This window comes from Buteo buteo, chromosome 1 (assembly GCF_964188355.1).
Source record: "Buteo buteo chromosome 1, bButBut1.hap1.1, whole genome shotgun sequence".
NCBI classification, from domain to species: domain Eukaryota; kingdom Metazoa; phylum Chordata; class Aves; order Accipitriformes; family Accipitridae; genus Buteo; species Buteo buteo.
Genome location: NC_134171.1, coordinates 18,514,281 through 18,535,437, shown reverse-complemented (window position 1 = coordinate 18,535,437; position 21,157 = coordinate 18,514,281). Strand labels below are relative to the sequence as shown.

The window sequence follows — 21,157 nt, the reverse complement described above, 5'->3', positions numbered from 1 at the left end:
AAATTATTGGGTCATGCCTACTTACAGCCTGTATAACTTCGGCGTCCCCAGAAAGAGCAGTTCAGAAAGCAACTGGAGGTTATTTCTGTTTAGGCGCCTTTAGAAAGAAAAAGAAAAAGTTGTGTTAAATTACAAGTGCTACAGCAATGCAATGCAACCACTTTGAGCAGGCACCTCGGTGCTGTAACAAGCTGATTTTAAAGACCAGAAAGGCTATGAAATGCTGGTCCATTAGCGGAGACATGGTCCAGCAGTAATTTACCATGGACTAATTACATTTTCTGGTTTCCCCAACAGACCATATTACCTATTTTACGAAAGATTTTGAAGCTCTGTAGTGTGAATCAATCACTAAGTCGGGACTCTGTCCTGCATAAACAACCAGAAAACTAAAAATACAAAATCAGCAGTGTAACTTCCAATTCCCCACCAACTCTGTGTTTCCCTTAGTATAATGAAGCAGATAGACACTTTGTGACCATGAAAACATTCAAGGGAACATGTATCAAATGCATACACTTAGTTATGTAATCAGACAATGTATCTAAAGATCCATATAACTAATTTAAATAAAAAAAGCAAAGGAAGCTGTTACAGAAACCCTGATCAAGCAAAAGTCAGAAAAATCAAGAAGTCCCAACTTGTATTTGGCATTACAGAGTTTTTTTTGCATACAGGGGTTTTTTTTCCTCCAGCTGTAAAGATACACCAAAGGAAGTTAAATCAAAAAAACCCCACCATAATCAGTTGTACATAAGACAGAACAAAAGAAAAACTACAACTGGACTTAGGAAGATACCCATTTGTCTATGAAGTTTCTCAATGAACATGCTGACTAGGGTCAAAACTACTTAGTTTGAAGTGACAAGTTCAAAACCCACTGTATTATAGCCATAGGCAACAGAACAACCATTAGCCATGACAAATATATTCCATCTTCATCATCTTTTTTTTAAACATACAATGCAGATTATTCTAATGCGTTTAAGTGACAGCCATGAAACATACACTCACACCAGTCAAGAATTCAGGCTCAAAACAGGTTTTTGGTTGTTTTTAAGCAATGCACCACACATGTCACTTGCTATTCAAGCAAAGCAACATACTGAAAAAACTGTTTTGTCCCATCAACCTCATCACAAGGCTCAGCTTGCAATGCACAGTGCTTCTCAGTAGAATAATTCAAGGCATTCCTGGACACCAGACTGCATGGTAGTATCTGATATTTATTTTATCCGTACAGTGGTTACATTACATATGTCAACATACTGCTACCAAGACATTCCACAAGGTAAATAAAGATATTGGAGAGTAGTTTTGCAAAATTAAGTTTTAGAATTTCATAAAGCTTCAGAATTTCTTGTTTGTTAGTCCTGGGGCAGAATTCAAACAGTTAAGCCTGTTTAGCCTCTAAGGGCTCATTTTTCATAAACATTGTTCCATCTAAAGGTCTTTCCAATTTAAAGGTTTTTCTATAAATTCCCATATAGATACACACACACACTCGATATCCAGTTTTACATAGCTCCATGGTTTAGTTCACTTTGTTATTGCTCCCTTAAAGTTCAATGTGGCTACTGATGAGAGCAAAATAATCTGAAAAATATTCGTACGTACCCACAGGTTCACTCCCACATTTCAAACCATAAGCAAGCAGTGAGCTTTTTGAGATCTAGATATACATAGTTCTCCAGTTTTAATGTCAGGTTCCTTTTTGTTAGTCAAGCACCAGAAATCCTAATTTCTTTAAGCAGAAGAAATTTAAATCACACATTTAGAAGATTAAAAAATAATTTAGAGTGAATGAAAGAGATCCTGAAAAGGAAGGACTACAGTAGCAGGATAAGTGAAATGAGGGAAGATGCAGTTTAGTAAGAAATAGGAAAAAATGCTTAATCCAGCAGCAGCAAAAAAAACTGAATTTTGACCTTGCAAGTTGTATTTCCAAATCAGTAGAAGAAAAGTTTTCAATATAAAGGAAAGATGAAGCAATAAAGAAGTTTATGAGTAGTGGAAGACTTCTGGTCTGAACACTGCTTAAAAAGAAGGCCTTACCTACATTAAAAAAAGTGATGTATTTTAGTGTTTGTGGATCTACTGCATTTTCAAAATAAGGTCATTTAAAAATAGATATTTTCCTACCTTTAGTAAATTTATTTATAAAATATATACTAAGACCACAAAACTGAAGTAGGAGGAGGAAAACTGTTTCAAAGTAACAGTTACATTTGTGATCAAAAAAGAATAATGTGAAAATGGAATTCTTAGATACTGAACCTAAACAAATAGTTGAATAAAGAGAGAAATAAAATTCATTCATCCCTTCTCATTGCTAAATAGATAGTTCAGACTTAAACCTCTAAGTCCCTGACTACAGATCAAGAAGTACATGGGAAAACATGCAGGGTAAGGACTTTGGGAAGTTAGTCTCTAATCAGAAGCTATTCAGGACAAAAATTTCTGTTAATATTTTTTAAGGACTCTATTAGGTTCAGATGCTAGACAATAATGGCAAGCTGTAACTGAAGAGGCAATGAAATCATTTAGTATCTGTGTTTTTGTAGAAGTGCCATATAAAACAAAAGGAGGCACTGCAGTACAATGATGTAACACTAACTGATGATGAAGTTCTTCAGGCAGGCTGCCTTTCACTAAATGCAACAGTCTTACAAGGACACACTTAGCATTGCTTTAGAAGGACACTTCACAGGTGAAATACTTGTACTAGTACATAACTTTCTACACAAGCAGTTAATACCTTAGATCAGTAGCTTCTGTTATTACATGTAGTTCACACAGCCCACACAAGTGACTATACTGTTAACATACTGATGCATGTGCTGCTGTACACGCTTTTAAATCTAAGTTACAGACAATAAATCTAGTTCATGAATGAACCCAACAATAAATAGCACTACCCTCACAACTCAACAATTTCCAACAAAATGAGCTCGGCACTTAGTGTTTCAACCTACATTTTTGCTTTGTCTTTCACAAAATTAAAATGTTTGTTCTTTGAGCACTAAGTGAGTTGAGGGAATACACAAGTTAAATAAACTACTGATCTTTAAGGAATCCTGTATTTTGTAGCTTCTACTTCAAATAATTTCAACCCACTCACTGGAGTTTCTTTCAGAATTAAGCTGTCTCTACCAAAAATCCGACCATTCCTTATTGCCTGTGCCTAAGAATATCAAACATTTCTAATTTTCATGAAGGCAACATTGGGAAATATGTCCTTTACCATACTTCCCAAAGAGGCTTTAGCTATTCTTTAACAAATTACAACAGATGCTTTCAAAGGGGTCAATTTGCTGTTCTTAAGTTTCCTACAAGGAGATTTTCTGAACTGGACTTCACTGAAATGAATTTTTCAAAACTATAATAGATAGTTCTGTTTGAAAAAATGCTACAAATGTACACGTAAGTGAATGTGAAGAAGGATGCAGAGCAAATCTGGAATACACAGACTAGTATCACAGTACACAACAGCTTCCAGTTCAACAGTCACTATGAAGACTCACTTTTTGAGACAGAGCCACACGAGGAGTCTAGAAAACTGATTCCTATTTTAAAACGGTTCACTAATATACATGGTTCTCCAACATTTCTACTTTTTCAGGTGACGTCATGCTTAATTTTGTCTGAAAAGCAACACGTATCCAGAACACACAGACATAATGGAACAAGAGTTAGACAGGCATGATCTGCTTTCTCCCTGGAGCTGAAACCTGAGGTAAGCACAGATGGATCACAGAATCCATGACTATAGATTGCAAAAAACTACAGCTACTGCAGAGTAAAAACCACCAGAAAAAAACCCATCACCTTTTCTTTCAATGTGTGTTGGCAGAGACCTCAGAGACCTCACTGCAGCTAGCTAGCAGGCAGCGTTTCCCCTGGGACAACGTGAGAAGAGGAATTTCAGTTGCATCAACTGAACTGCTCTCCCAGAACTTGCATGAAGTTCAACGTGAAGCACTGAAGAAACAGTGATGAGATATTCCATACTGCTACCATTCAGTTTCCCAACCAAGCTAGAAAAAGTTGCATTTCTTAAGCAAAGGCAGAGAGCTCAGAAGAGATGAAGTGTTAGTGGTATAAGCAACAGAAAACGTCCTGGAGAATCTCTTCTAACATTCAACTGTAAACTCCCTTCGTAGTGGCAAGAAATAAACACATGAGGGTCCAACATCACACAATTCTTTCAATTTAAGAAAACAGAGGCACAGTTGCAATTAAAATATATAGAACTGCTTTTTCTTCTGTTACTGAATGCATCTTTAGGAAGAGATTAGGCAAACTGACAGACTGGCACAGGTAGATTTTTGAGCTCTTCATGATGAATTCAAGCCAGGTCCACACACTACCTGAAGTACGCAAAGTATTTTAAATACTTCAGTTTAAAGCTCCCAGAGCTCAGTCTTTTTTAAACACAGTAAAGACTAGAAAAGCATCTTCAAAGCAAACTGATGGAAGAAGTATACAGAAGGATCAATTTAAGGACAAAGAAAGAAAATCTTTGACAAATGGACAGGTGAAAATACTCTTTAAGGGAAGCTCAATACCAATAGGCAGATAAAAAGTAGGTACAGACAAGCAATAGGTTACACTGTGAAACAGACAACAGTAAGGTAAGCAAAAAAATTAGTTTGAGTTACTGGTTCTAGAGAACAGGCTAGCTTTGCAGAAATGGATGCTTATCTGGGTTTTACTTGTCTTCTGCATGCAGCCAGAAGATTATGCAGAGGATGACAGAGTTAAATGTAGAGTAAACTGCAGGGAGAGCACATTACACTCCCCATGGCACGTATCCCAACCCACTGAAGTCTGGCCATGCCACCAATCCATTCTGATGTCTCTCTCAAGTTTTCATGTCACAATAACTGTGACCCAGTATCAATCATGAATGGGGGAGGAAAGGAGAGAAAAAAAAAATATTACACTGTCTGCAATGTAATCACCTGCAATTGGTATAATTCACAAGCAGCTCTGTATTTGTTTCCCAGACTTGTCACAGCCTTCACTGTAACTTGCTTCTGATCCCATTGTAATCAACTACATACAGCCAGTGAAGCTGTATGAGACTGCACAGCCTCTCTGAGCAACAGAGTTGTTCCAGTGCTTGACTGTCCTTATGGTGAAGAAGTTTTGCCCTTATACCCAGTCATAACCTCTCATTTCAATTTATGCTTGTTGTCTCATCACAGCAATGAGCCTGGCTTGAGCTTTTTGATAAGCACCTCACAGGTGCTGGAAGGCTGCTATTTTATCCCCCACAAGTCATCTTCCAGTGGGTTTTAGTTCAAGCAGACACAATTCTAGCCATAGGCCCCCTAAAATAACAAAAGCTTTCAAAAATAACTTGAGCACTGATCGAAGTAGAGAGCCCCTCCAAGTAAATTATGAATCAGCTGTACTCTTTAATTAGAAACAGCCTATCCCATTGGGTGCACAGAGACTGAGAGCCTTCTGAAACTCTAAATACAAGGCACAGATGCATTTTATTCTACTACCATTGCTTCAGGAAGAAGGATAGAAGGCTCCCAAGTCACACGAAGTTAATGATAGCAGAAGCCATTATTTTTCATTCCTCCTTCAAAGTTAGCTGAGAGAAGTAAATACACTATTGCATATAGTAACACACAGTACTGTATAGCTTAGAAATTGTACTCTTCAAAGGAGCACATCCACACCTACTGTTTGTCAGCAGAGGACATTACTATCACAGCCATTTAAAAATACTATGTAACATCTTTTCACTGAAGCTCTTCTGCATATTTTGCAAATACTTTAAAAGCACACAAACATTTTTTCATTAAGTTTCAATTTTAAATGAAAGGACGTATCAGTAAACAAACCCCTGAGTGTTCATGCAACGGCACTTTCTACTCACAATGACAGCCCACCAGGCTCCTCAAACAATTCCAACAGGTTACAGGGATACACATCTGCTGGGAAGGTCTAATACCAGTTCGGGCTTTATGAGCTCAGGAAAAACTGAATCAACCTACAAAATTATCCAAGTATCTTAAAGCTGAAAGCTTGTGCACAGCACCCAAATCATCTCCATGGACTGATTTAACCATTAAGTCCTAAAAACCTGACCCTAGATATATAGGGAGTCCTGGTTTTGGCTGGGACAGAGTTAATTTTCTTCCTAGTAGCTGGTACAGTGCTGTATTTTGGATTTAGTATGAGAATAATTTTGACAACACGCTAATGTTCTAGTTGTTGCTAATCCTTATCCTTATAATGCTTATCCTAAGTCAAAGATTTTTCAGCTTCCCATGCTCTGCAAGTGAGCAGGTACAAGAAGCTGGGAGGGAGCATGGCCAGGACAGCTGACCTGAACTAGCCAAAGGGATATTCCATACCATAGGACTCGGTATATAAACTGGGGGAAGCTGGCTGGTGTCGTGGTTTAAGCCCAGCCAGCAACAAAGCACCATGAGGACACTCACTCACTCCTCCCCACCCTGGTGGGATGGGGAGGAGAAAATACAAAGAAACGCTCATGGGTCGAGACAAGGACTGGGAGGGATCACTCACCAATTATGGTCACAGGCAAAAACAACAGATGCAACTTGGGTGAAAAAAAAAGCCAAAATCAATTTAATTTACTACCAATCAAATCAAAACAAGGATAATAAGAAGTAAAACCAAATCTTAAAACACCTTCCCCCCCACCCTTCCCTCCTTCCTGGCTCAACTCCACTCCCAATTTTCTCTACCTCCTCCCCTCCAGCAGCGCAGGGGAATGGGGCTTGGGGTCAGTTCATCACACACGTTGTCTCCACCGCTCCTTCCTCCTCAGGGCCAGGACTCCTCACACTCTTCCCCTGCTCCAGCGTGGGGTCCCTCCCACAGGAGACAGCCCTCCATGAACTTCTCCAACAGGAGTCCTTCATGAACTTCCTTGGTATGAGTCCTTTCTGCGGGCTGATCTTCAGGCACAGACTGCTCCAGCTTCTCACAGGAGCCACCCCTGCGGCCCCTCCCCTGCTACCAGAACCGGCCACACAAACCCAAAACAGCCGGGGGGGGGGGCCAATCCCCACTCATGGACTGGCTGGGCACCAGTCAGCAGGTGGTGGGCAAGTGCTTTGTGCACCCCTTGTCTCTACTGGGTTTTATTTCTCTCTTTTTGTTACCTTGTCATTACAATTACTATTGTTATTATATTTTATCATCATTATTAAACTGTTCTTATCTCAATCCACAAGTTTTACCTTTTTTCCCAATTCTCCTCCCCATCCCGGGGCAGGGCAGCGCGGGGGGGGGGAGTGAGCAGCTACATAGTTCTTCATTGCCAGTTGGGGTTATACCACAAAAGGGTCAGAATAATAGACATCAGAATAATGATGCCTACTTCCTCACCAGAGAACTTCATATAGAGCTTGACTTAGGCTTACATCTGCAAGGAAGCCAAGCCTCATTACTTTTCTACAAAAAATGTGTTGCTATATCTGCCAGAGGCAGAGAACATCTGTGCATCCATGTCCAAAGCCACAATCTACTGAACTTCAACACATCTGGCAACTGCTGTCTGTAAATGTGACTTGCATGAACATGTCATCAAGTGAGAAGAAGGCCCAAGAACTAAGAGCTAAGCAAAAGATTGTGCCAGTTTTTCCATTAAGAATTCTCTGCAAAGTTCTTCGCATCTCTAGTCAAACTACTCATAATCTCATTAAACCTAGCAATATCAAGTTTACTGACCACATGAATAAAAATTGGAATCTGAGAAGTTCAGGGCTGATCCTACAGCATTTGGATGCCTAAGTCAAAATCTTCCCCAGGTCAAGAACCACTTAATCAGGGCTCCATTTTCCAGGCTAAACAGTGACTAGCTAAGACAGACATCTAAGTTAGTCTCAATTTAATATATCAAATACCAATTAGACATTTGTTTTAGTAAAAAAAATTTCTGAAAGGAAGCAGGACATAGACACTACTGCAAACTCAGTTTCTTACTTGCGTAGGAAGTGGTGAAAGTTACTTTGCAAACTATAGTACTACATTGTACTAGTGTACACTACTTGAACCCTAACGTATTTTTTGTCCTTCATTTTCTTCTCACACGGGGCTGATGTCAAGTCCAAAATCATCACATTTCTCCCCTACCCCAATCAATTCTCCATACATTATGCAGAACACTATTTTGCACAGAGAATCAGGAGTCTATACTCACTTTGCTTCTTTTAAGAGGTTTTCCAATATAAGCAGAGCTAGGACAAGCTCTTTGTTTAGTTGTGTTTAGGGTTTGTTTTGTTTGGTTTTTTTTTTGCTAAAAAGAAAAGAGACAAACTAAGACTGTTGTTATCTGGAAGCTTTTGTATTCCTTACTTTTTCAACAGAAAGGATATTTCTATAAATAGCTAGTCATTACTCCTATTAATTCTGCCTATGGCATCAAAAAGAACATGAAAAACAAAGCAAAAGCCAGGAAACTACAGGCTGGGCAGCCTCACCTCAATGCCTGGGAAGGTGATAGAGCAAACCAGAAGCTATTTCTAGACACAGTAAGGACAAGATGATGACTGGGAGTAGTCAGCAACTGGATTTACAGCTGGGAAAATCATGTCTGACCAGCCTGATAACTTACAATGAATAAGGACCTGGGCAGATGAGGGAAAGGCAGTGGATGTTGCTTATCTTGACTTCAGTAAAGCTTCTGACACTGTCCTCGTAACAGTGTCTTCATAGACAAACTGATAAAGTACAGGCTACAATAGCAGATGGTGAGGTGGACTGAAAATTGTCTGAAGTGACCAGTTCAAAGAGCTGTGATCAGTGGCACAGATCTCCAGCTGGAGAACAGTCACTAGTGGTGTACCCCAGGGGTCAGTACTGGAGCCAGTACTGTTCAACACCATCATCCACAACCTGGAAGATGGGAGAGAGTGCACCCTCAGCATGTTTGCAGATGATACAAAACTGGAAGGAATGACTGATGCACCAGGTGTGCGCACTGCCAGTCAGAGGAACCTGGACAGGCTGGAGAAATAGTCAAAAAGGAACCTCATGAAGCTCAACAGAAGGGAAATGCAAAGTCCTGCACCCAGGGAGGAAAAACCCCATGCACCAGCACACACTGGAGAACAACCAGTTGGAAATCAGCTTTACAGAGAAAGGCCTGGGGTCCTGGTAAACAAGAAATTAAACTGGTGCCAGCAATGTGCCCTTGCAGCAAAGGCCAACAGCATCCTGAGCTGTACTAGGAAGAGTGTTGCCGGCAGGTCAAGGCGGGTGATCCTTCCACTCTACTCAGCACTGGTGACACATCTGGAGAACTGTGCCCAGTGCTGGACTCCCCACTAGAAGAGAGACATGGACATACTGGAGCAAGTCCAGAGAAGGGCCATGAAGATGATTAAGCAGACAGATTGAAGCACCTGTCAGAGCAGGAGGAGTTGAGAGCTGGGACTGTTCAGCCTGGGGAGGAGAAGGCTCAGATGGATCTCAATGTATATAAATATATCATGTGTATCAATAAGTGATGCACTTACTTCCCAAGTAAGGAAGACTGAGCCAGACTCTTCTCAGAGATGCGCAGTGAAAGGACAAGAAGCAACGGGCACAAATCAAAATACAGGAAATTACATTTAAACATAAGAAAAACCTTTGACTGTGAGGGTGGTCAAACACTGGAACAGGTTGCCCCAAATGGCTGTAGATTCTCCACTGTTGCAGACATTCAAAACCCAACTGGAAACAGCCCTCAGCCACCTGCTCTGATCGACCTTGCATTAATCAGTGGCGTGGGACTAAACAATCTACAGAGTCTCCTTCAAACGTCTACAATCCTATGAGGCTAATTCATTGGATTTTATTCTATAAAGTATACCACAAAGAAGGAAAAAGAAGTTATAAAACCTCCATAAAATAATATGGAATCAAGTATCAGATGAAGCAAGGAAGATCTTTGACAACACTTGGAATTACTTCCAAGAAAAAAAAAAACAACAAAAAGGCAAAGAAAGAGGGGAGAGGAAGTTGATCTATTGGATGGAATTTAGCGAGAGTTTGGACAGATTGTTTAGAAAGGCAAGAAGGGCCTGCAGAAAGTCCAGATAGGTTTGTAACTGTCTTTCTGGCACTGAGTTACCACACTAAGTCTTCACTCCAGTATTTTTCTGTAGCACCTGTACAGGCATCTTGCCAAACTAAATTCAGAAAGGCTGGTGTGTCTTAAAAAAAATTAAGGGAGACTTTGCCACATTGTATTTGATTATCGGTCTAGACTATTATTAAAGACAAGCTAGCACAATGCACTACATACTATGAAGGAAAAAACATTTCTTCTGATGAAGTTTCAACCAGATTCTTCAGAATAAATGAGGTAATGTAACAGCATGAGTCACTGAAGTGGCAGCCATGCAGCCAGATCCCTCATACATTTTGGAGTTTAACTGTAAAATTCCAGATAGAACTGTGGCTTCTGCAGTTAAAATAAGGAGCATCTTTCAAATATGCTATATTACAATGTAATGACAACTCAATTTTCACCTGTGGCCATCTCACATTAAATCTGGTTGGTTTTTTTTAGAATATTGAACTGGCTCTGCAACAGAGATTATTTTTATAGAGTAAAACTAAAATGTATAGCTTTAAGTTTAATATCACTGCTCTACAGCATCAATTTAAAATAGCTTCCGAACACAAAACACTATTTGAAACAAAAACATTGACACAACAGTTCTGTAGAACCAGATCTGGTTTCAACATTTTGCAACAGTGCAAATTACCCATTTCAGAGGAAGCAAGAAAAAAGAGCATCCAGCAAACAATGTCACAAAGGATGAGCACAAAACAGATGTGGGAAAAATAAACAGCCTTCCTGCCCTGGAATTTGTAAAAAGATCTGCAAAGAGCAAACAGGACTTCTCACTGCAATTTGACTTCTAGACCTATAAAAGGAGTCCCATGAGAAAAGACACTCAGATGAATAAAATATACTAAAAATAATAGCAAACATTTACAAGACTTTTAAAAGAAGAACATCACTCTTGGACTTAAGGTTTTATCAACATTTTGTAGTATTCTGCAATCAAAATGTAGCTATAATCTGATTTTTAAAATTCCATTAGAACACTACATCTTTTCAAATACTGTATTCAAAGACAGCCTTTGTCTCTTTCTGATTTAACAGACATTTTTAGAGAAGGTATTTGAAGTTGCTTTGACAAAAGTCTGCTAATACAGAATAATTACTGTAGTATTTTTTTATTATTTTTAAACTATAAATACAGGTGCCCCAGTACAATTTGTGTAAGATGGTCTCACATTCCTTTGGTAAGTGATTAGCACCGCAGGCTTCATGGTCTCCTCCTTGTTCTAAGATGAGGAATGCGCTATACATTGCCCTTAAACTATGTAGGATTAGCTAAGAGAAGGGTTTTTCACATCCGTGATTAACAAGGAATAACTGTTCACCCCCTTCAGGGCTGTTCAAAAACATATTCTATACCTGAACTCATTATGCTTCTGCTACCTATCACACATGCGTGAAGGTATTAACCCTTCAAACACTCATATATGCTGACTGAAGCCAGACAGGTGATTAAATATAAATGCTTTAAGGGGCAGAAAATCAAAACATCAAGCAGCCTGAAAAAACAAGCACATGCATCAGCACCTCAGGTTGTAGGCAGTCCAACCTAGACCTTCCTGGCTGCAGCAGTCAGAAACTGTTCAGAATGTACCCCAACTGAAAAATTAATTCTCAGGCTTCAGTAATGAATTTGCATACCAAAATGAAGACCAGGATCCAGTGAGAAAAGAAACTGGAAACTAACTTCTAGCTAAAAAGCTAAGAACTCATTCCAAGAGCTCAGTACAACTTCCATACTATGCAATACAAGGTCTTACCACCAAAAAAGCTGCTTTCACTGAGACTACGTATAGTCAAGCACAACAAAACGAAGTATCATTCAGTTATTTGCTGTTCTTTTAGCTATGATAGTGATACAAATGATTCCTGGAACAGTACCGGTGACTCCACTGCTAACATAGCATTTTTCACCACAGGTCCTAAAATTCCATATTAGCCTTTAAACTTCAATTCTAAGCCTCTGTAAATTGGAAAAAACCCAACAGATTTTGCTTCAGCTAGAACTGCAAAACTGCATCATAAGAATAGACAACATTTGGCATTTTTTCCAGAAGTCCCTGCTCCTGAACTTTGATCATGTAGCTCTGTGGAAGTGAAGTCTGGGGGTTTTAACACTTCTTTTCTGCAACTGAAAGAGCTATATTCTATCAGAGATTCAAAACCCAGAAAGAAAAAGTTCAGACCAAACCTAATTAATCTGGGATTAATTTATTGACACAGTTCACATTTAAAGAATCATAGAAAATCCTGCTACTCCTCTTTTAAAAGTTACTATTTTCCTACTTGGAATTTACATTTTACGGATAGAGCTCATCAAATAAATGAATAAAACTAAAATCTCATGCCACACATCAATACATACTAAAAAGTTAGCACATCGGTTTATTTTAATCTCTGGAAAGCATGTTTTATCCCATCAGTGATACAGCAAGTCTGGACCCTAAGAAAGAACATACACATAATATAGTGTAGCCCTTTCCTAGACTAGACAAAAAGAGCAGTACTAGTTTATCTAGTCTATTTTGAAACAGCTGCTAATTCCCTCGATAATTGCCCAGGCCTGGTGGGCAGTACTGCCCAAGACAAGCTGTATTTGTTTTATCCTAGATGGAACATTTTATTTCTTAGTCCATCCTGCTATGCGTGCCTTTGTAAGATGAGATGCTCTGTAAAACACCATACATTCAGAGATCCCGGTAACTCATAAGTAAGTTTTGGGTTTGTAATTTCAAAACCTGCTAATACAGCTTAATAGTTTACTGCATACTGCATTTATCAGACTAGGTTAGAGCCCAAACAGATTAACTCTAACCATGTAATATGCGAAATACAGCTAAAAATCTTTATTATACTGAATCCCGTTTAATATCTTGACAAGATTGACTCCTATATATTGAGGTTATAATTAAGCCCTTGCTGCAGAAGCTGCAAACATAGCAGTTTCACACATAGATTTATATCCAGAAAAAGAAATTCAAGTAGTATTTCAGTGTGTTTGCTAAGCAGAAAAAAAAAAAAAAAACTTTTCCTTGAAACTATGTAGCTGAAATATACTTTCCCTTCTGTGCTGTGGCACATCTTTAAGTTTCAAATTGTTCATCCGCAGCATGAACAAAACTTTAATAATTTTCACTACTACTCAGTCAAACACTCCTAAGTAAATGCTCTCTTCATCTTAAGTTTTAATAACTCATTTAATGTACTTGTGGAGATGAAGTCCCAATAAATAGCAAGCACAGACAATTCCTCAGTTTGTTATTTTAGAATTGTGTTGTAAAAATTTAGAAAAATGCATGAACTGTAACAAAACATTTAATTCTTGAAATATTTCTTTCTCCATCACTCAGTAATACATTGTAAGAAACATGAAAATACAACATAGATAGCTTTCAGTTTAAAAGCCATTTCAAGTACCAACTTGATATTCAACCCTTACAGCATTCTTTGCTCGAACACAGGATTTCATCTTATTTGCACCATGTAGCTCAGAGGGGCTGGTTTTTGAGGAGGTACGGGGAGCATAAATATTTAGCTCAGATACTGACTCAGAAGTTGCAGTTGTTCTAGGGCCTGAGAGAGTAAGATTTTTACTTCCACAGTAGTTTTCAGCAGAAATAGGTTTTGTGGGATTTGGGGTTTTTTGTTTCTGGGGGTTTTTTGTTAGTTTGGTTTTTTAAGTCTACACAGAGAGCTCTTTAGAACTATTAAGATATTAAACAGACATTTTAGAAATAAATTCTATTAATTCAAGTATCAAAAGTGTAGGGGCTTGGCCTGGAAACTTTTTAGGCCACACAAGTAACCTTTCTCACAAGAGTAATCAGTGGGACTACTCATGCAAACCAAGTTATTCACGTGGTAAATGTCTGCAGAATCAGACTCCAAATTAGCATTTTAGGGGCATGCTGCTGCCTCAATGGATTATTCACAAATACAGGAAGAAAAATGTGGGTAGTTTTCAAATGATTGCTGTAAACTCTTCCTATGCTGACATCTTTTGGATGTTTAGCATAATCTTAGAAAGTTCATAGCTGGCATCCCAACTACTAGACATCAAAAAATTATTAGCAAAATTTATGATTAAAAACAGTGTTCCTATCAGCCAAAAAACATGTTTTCCTAAATGAAAAGGTAACTGCTCTGCTATGTAAATAAGTGAAGAGTATATTTAGCCCTCAAAACCTGACTACATGGTATTTCTGGAGTACAGAGAACTGTAAGGAAATTTTAGACTTAAGTAGCTTATAATAGAACTGGTTCAACAGTCTATAGCAGCTGTCTTCAAATTTTATACTTCCCTTCAGATGACAATGGCTTGTAAAAACACTGGGATACTTTGAACAGTAGCTGCAACACCAGAGAAGGTGGCGGCCTTGGGGATAACAATTGACCACACTTTTTAAAAGTCATTTTTAAAGCTGAGTGTAATAATAGTGTTATTTTTCAGAAAGTGGAGCTTTTCACTTTATCTTCAACTTGTTTTCTTAAGAGGCTATTTCAAACTATTATAAGCATCACACCCAAGTTGACAGCTTTATAAAGAAATAAGAAACAAGTGTTTAATTTCACATACTCATAAGGAATCATTTCAAAAGGTTTTGTCTCCCATAATAAGCAGTGGTCTCTGGAAATTCTTAAATGTTGTGGAAATTCTCCATACCTTGACCCTTTGTGCCTTCCTGCCATGAAACACACTGAAACCCACCACTGATACACAACTGTGGTCTACATGAGAAAGGTTCAGACAACGTAACGGGTCACAATCCCAATCCTTTCTTTTGGGGACTTGCCATGTACTGAATGGCCATATACTCTTTAAAGGCTCTACTCATAGAAACATGGGCTCATCATACAGGTTACTAGTTAATATAAAAAGTCTTGCAGATGTTAAATACAGGACAAAGAAGATCATAATCAAGCCAAGAGTTTTTGACACTGCTTCAGGATGTACACAAAGGTACGAGCTGTCCCAGTGATTGAAAAACGGGCTGTATGTATTGAAGTTCAAAGGGGCTTGTTTCAGCAGACAGAGCATCTACACAACACAACAGACCATGTTGATTCAGCCACTCAAGATACAGGCTGTGAAGAAAGCCATATTCACGGCAGACTTACTAGCTCAGGCAGTGTTGTACCAAATTGGTTTGGACTGGAGTTAGTACCCCATTAAGAGCTGAGCCTTCAGACAAGACTGCCAGGGATTATAACTAAAGTGAACATTCGACTGAAGACTTTTCAGAGAAGTATCCAACTAAAAGGCTTATAGCAAAATCACCTTCAGCTTTACCAGGGTCTCTCCAGCAACTAAAGTTTCCACAAACCTAAAACTTACCTGATTAAGTTGCTAGTTTCCACCTTGTTTTCCCTCCCAGTTCTTATGTGGTAGGCACTACTACACGATCACTTATTGTTAACTGAACATTTTTAATTTAAAGTTACAGGTGGGCTGCTGTGGTAACAATCACTAGCTACGGCAGTATTCATTGTGGTTTTGGTTTCCATTGCAATTCTACAATTACACTAGTGTGACACAAATTCCTGTTATGGAGCACATTAGGTCTAAATAGCTTTGTGTACATACTACTACATATATCTAGTGTACTAGAGATTTGTTGTTGTTTTACTAAACTATAGGAGAAACATTTCTATCCACCTGAGAGAGGTATACATAGATTTAATCAAATCATATCTTAAGTAGCTCTCTTCTGAAGAGACTGCTGAGAGTTTCTTCCTTCAGAGATTAATTTTGCAAAGTGCTTCAGGTCTTCCCTTAGAGGGAGTTGAGGATATTCAGCATTTTGCATGATCAGATCTAAATGAGTATTCGTGACAAGTAACTTACTGATCAACCAAACAGTTCTTTGGAAATCAGAGTAACTGGTCTAAGAAGAAATTATTTTCTAACTGAAATTCCAGTTCAAAAACAAAAAACCCAAAAGCACCGCTTAACCTAGAGAGATGGATTTATTTTTCTTCCCAAAGGGAAACTACTGTGAAAGTCTGTTCTTCACATTAAAGAGAGTACTGAACTACAGGAAACACATTTTAAAATTCAGCCTGTATACACTAGCACAAGATATTAAAACAGAAGAAATATTACATGTAAACAATCTTATAAACCAAATTGAGTTCATTACCTTCCATTGGCATGCTAAAAGCACTGCATCAGGTATTCTTTGACAGTAGCTTGGCACACTACACTTACAGTGGAAATGTGACATCCTACACTTACACATTGAAAAAAACTAAAAAGCTTTAAAGGGCTTGCTATTTAATGCATAAAAGAAAATACTTGAAGGAAGGATCCACAAGTTTCCTGAGAAATCGTTTTGAATTTCGGAATCTCAAGGAGATGAATTGGCTGTCAGATAACAATGCGCCTTCATCAGATGGACTTGGCAGTTGTAAACAAGAGGAATTTTCTCAGCTTTTCCTCACAAATATGAAATATTTGCTCTTAGCCAACAGCTGGGGCGGTTTAAAGACATCCTGCATATATATTCAAATTACAAGTCACCCACACACCTAACACTGACCGAATTCCAGCAAATTAAAGAAACTCTGACAACTACTGCAGCAGATGCAAAATAACTCTGAAGACAAAACAGAATCTAACTTTGCAGGTCTAAATGAATAAACTTTCAAATGTCATAGTTTGCCTGCTGAAGGGTGAACAAAATGACCTAGAAAAGTAGCCACAATTATCAATTTCTCCTCAAAACTAGTATCTTATGTGACTGGAAAATAGCTATTGTTTTCCAAAGATTTTACAAATTTATCAAGAGACGACCAAAGGAAAAAAAAAAAAAACCAGAAAATGTAATGGCAAAATGCGAACACGTCAGACAAGTTAGTTAACCCCTAAAGTGTTTTTTTTCTAGTATTGCAATTCTATACTTCAGAAATCTTACCATTAAATGCCTCAAAATTATGACACAAGTTAAAATAATTTCTGAAATATTGTTAATAAATCACATAGCAGGGTCTTGCTTCACTATAATCAAGAAACAAAGTTGACTATATGCTGTTTTAAAACTTAGAAAGTATTTGGTATCTCAGCATCAAACCACATTCACAGTGAAAGCATGGATCTTTTAATGTTTATTCATGTTTCATCTATGCGTACTTACTTTTGCAATATGAACTACACTGCTGTTTAATTTTTTAGCTAGACCCTATAAACCAAATTTAGGAATGCGTATACATTATTCCAATATATCCCTCAGCAGGAGAAGCTGTACTAAATCCCTATACTTTGTACAAAGTTTAAAACACATTGTAAAAAAGCATTGCATTAAGTCTTTTAATACAACTTTGAAAAAATCTGACTACGCATTTCTAAGAGCAATCAATCTCATTAAAATTTATTCAAAAAAGCTTGCACTATATAACAACAGTTTCAATTCTTAGGTCAAAAAGTTACTTTGTTTTATTTGAAAAAATGAGGTAATTAACCCAAGTCCATGATATTTCAACTACTACAGAAATATCATAATTGCACTGGTGGTTACTAAGTCTCTTGAATAGCTTAGTCTATACGACCAACCAAACCATAATGGTTTGTGGGGTTTTTTTGTTTTAAACACACAGCAGCTGTGGATACAGAGCACAACCATAATAAAACAAACAGAATGTTTAGGCCAATGCTGCTCTTCAATGGAGTAAAGTAGAAATGCTTTTATGAAGCTAAAGCAGCAGCAAATGAAAAACTAAACAAGACCTCAGAGGCATGCTTAAAGAAAAAGAGATATAATGAAAATGCAGCAACTAAGATGCGTAATAATGAAGACACTACTCTGAAGTTCTACATGAATATACATTAATACAGTGGCATTCTTAGACTCTCCTAGCTCCAAACTGAAACTGCATCCAACAATCAGGATCTTGCCTTTAATAAGTCGGATGTCCCAAGTTGTACACTACATTTTAAGAAAATACTTTCATTTGAGGAAATGCAACAAAATAAGGTGGCACATACTGAAAAATAAACAACTGTTATAAAAAGCTAAAGCAGTTTGGGAATCCCGCATTTTCTATGTCCTACTGCAACCAAGCAGGTGTTTGCAATTCACCAGACAAGATCCTCTCATCCCCACTCCATCCTCTCTCCCCACAGTACTCAATTTTTTTTTTAAAGTCCAAATCCAATTAATTTTTGAAAGTTAACAGTTCACATTTTTTCTAAGCCTTTGTAAAAGTTTGTCATGTAAAAACTAGAGTAGAATTCAATTACTGCTTTCATACTCTGTAACAAGACAACACTTTATAACCAGCAGTTACTTCCAATAAGACATTGTACAAAACATCCAACATCTCCAAGACTAACATCTAACACTGTACCCCAGAGAACAAGCTTTTTTAGGCATATTCATGTTTGAAAAAGTCCCTGTGTATTCAAGGGAAAATATTTGATAGTATTCAAGCTATTTCCTACAAGACAATTGCAGTTTACACTCCAAATCTGGACTGCTCATGAAAGCTCCCCCCTGCCTGGGTCCCACACATACTGCTTGAGAATTTTACTTCTCTTGTGTCTCAATAAGAATAGATGTCCCAAGTTTAAGAAAATAGGGAAGAAAAAAAAAAAAGAGGCCTTAGTACCCTAACACACAACTGATTTGATAAAAAAAAATATTGTATTTTTAATTCTAAATATACTTACAGCCGCTCCAGTTCTTTTAAATCCTGGAATGCTCCTCTCTCGATAGTACTAATCTTGTTCTCCATGAGCTGACTGAAATATAGAAATTTTTACATATAAGTATTAATAGCTCCAAGATAACTTGTTGCATTAACAGTAGTCACTTAAAGGCAACCACATATTCACTGAAACAGTACAACAGTTATTCTAGAATGACATCCACTTTAACCTTCCGGACCCGTCACCAACACTTTACACAGGCTCATATACCCAAAAGGGGAACAATAATCCTTGGTAAAAGAAAGAGGAATAGATACTACATTTCCTCATTTACTTTAAGAGTCCCAAGTTAAAAAATTACACATATGCATACATGCTGTGTGCACACACACACATACATCATTCCTTTTTGGCAAGTTATAAGACTCCAGTTGAACAATACGAAGGCAATATTAGTCTCACACGAGAATAACAAAACAAAAACACTGAACTGTGGTGTTGGGAAAAAAACATTACTGAAAGATTGCACAGTGGCTGTAACTGTAACAGTAGTTTTGTTTTGTAAAAATGTTAAAAATTACTCTACAATGTGATATTCTGTTTCAGAGGGAAACAGAAAAGGATTTTATACGACTACTTGCTCAAATTAAATAGCCTTAACAAATAAGCTAAGTAAATTCTGCAGTATTTTAAACTTGGTATTAGTTAGGGGGTTTTTTCCCCCCAGAAAAACCAAAACCCCACAGAATTCTGAAAGCTTCATAAAGCTTGGAACAAAAGCATTTACAAAAAAAAACCTCCAAACCAAATCATTACTTCCTCAAATTCACCACTAAAGTGTTTCCTTTTTGCCCAGAAACTGTAGAAAAGCAATCATCATCACCTGGGACTTGCTTTTAAATTCAGTAAAGGAATAACTTTTTTTCTAAAAAAAAATCCCTTCAGGTTGAGAGTACCCATTTCGAGTATGAACTATAAATTTCCTAACTTAAACTGAAGTCACTCTAACAGTTATTCAACCAATTCTAGCAACTCATAAGCGACATGCTGAATTAAATCCTCAAGTTATCTCATAGCCTTAAGGAGAGATTAAAAAAAATTAGATTACATTTAAGGCAATTGCTAACTTATTCATATGAGTTTATAACACATGGGGGAGGGGCTGTAAATTCAGATGCAGTAGCACAGCAGTTAAAGAGTGATAACCCATCCAGCTTATAAACTGAAAGATAACTAGTTCAGTGGTTTTTATAACAAACTGTAGCATCAGTCCTAAAAGGTACCAGTGACAGAAAGTGAAAACTTACAGAACTCGAAGGTGCCTTAGACCAGCAAAGTCGGTCTTGGTGATTCTTGTGATGTTATTTCCATTAAGATCCCTAAGAAGAATAATTTATAAGCAGCAAAATTAAAACATTCAAAAGTTACTTTTAAATTGTTTTGTTTGTTTTCATGGGCACAGCATTTTCAGAAATTAGGAGATGTAAATGAACCCAACAAACCATTCCTACAACTGTGTGAGTTCCTAATTTCCAAGTGACTGAACGAAGGTTTATCTTGAAAGTAGTAGTTTCAAACTTTGTAATGAGACCCTTACAAACTCAGTTCTGCCTGCCATTATAAAGCTCATATTTATCCTTAACGATATAGAAGAGTCAAAACCTGTCTGGTGGTGGTTAGAACTGCATTCAGAAAACCACTAAAGCTACTATATATATATGCTACAGTATTTGTTTGACTGTTAACAAAAACTGAGTAAGTGGCTGAAATCAAGACAATTTTCACCATTTTTAAGCAACTTTCAGCTTTCATAGTACTGCTACAAAGGCAGAATAGGGCATAACTTCCTATAGCAAACGTTAGCTTTCAAACAAGCATGAGACTGTTGGAGGGTAAGTAAGTGATGAGAAACACGATTTTATGAAAACTAAACTCTTCACTTGCTGCACAGGAAAAGCTATACTGACTGCAGAAAGCAAAGCCTGCTCAGAAGCAATGGAAAACTCTATTTAGGCCCTAGCATTTTTGTTGAGACTTCAGCACTGCTTTCTCTTCTGGAGTTATATGCCCTTTTTTTCGTAACATTTTGGAGTCAAGATATAAACTTCCCTCAATTCCAATCACTACAAATAAAACCAGACTTCGCAATTCCTGAGGTAAGCCATTAGGAAGCGGTGTTATATGGGAACTACCCTAACAATTACAGTTCATCCCCATCGTAGTTAGGAAAAAAAAAAAAAAAATTTTTTTTTTTCTTTTGGCTGTTTATACCACATGTGGCCAAAACACCACTGTTCAGAAACCGCACAAGTCTCAGCAGAAACGTGTCCCTGGTACTCTTCCTCAGTGAAATTCGTCACTCGAGATGCGTGTTTGTACCCCAGCATTTACTTCTCGCT

General features: G+C 37.7%; 1 protein-coding gene across 2 annotated transcripts in view; it reads right to left on the bottom strand.

Annotated features, from left to right (window-relative positions):
• SLIT2 (slit guidance ligand 2) overlaps positions 1-21,157 on the bottom strand; it is a 273,323-nt gene that overhangs the window by 250,089 nt on the left and 2,077 nt on the right. For both annotated transcript variants that reach the window (XM_075023755.1, XM_075023766.1), the window contains exons 2-4: positions 20,066-20,137; positions 18,780-18,851; positions 26-97 (exon numbers count right to left, since the gene is read on the bottom strand). In XM_075023755.1, coding sequence (XP_074879856.1) covers positions 26-97; positions 18,780-18,851; positions 20,066-20,137 — 216 coding nt within the window. The remainder of the gene's footprint in view (positions 1-25; positions 98-18,779; positions 18,852-20,065; positions 20,138-21,157) is intronic.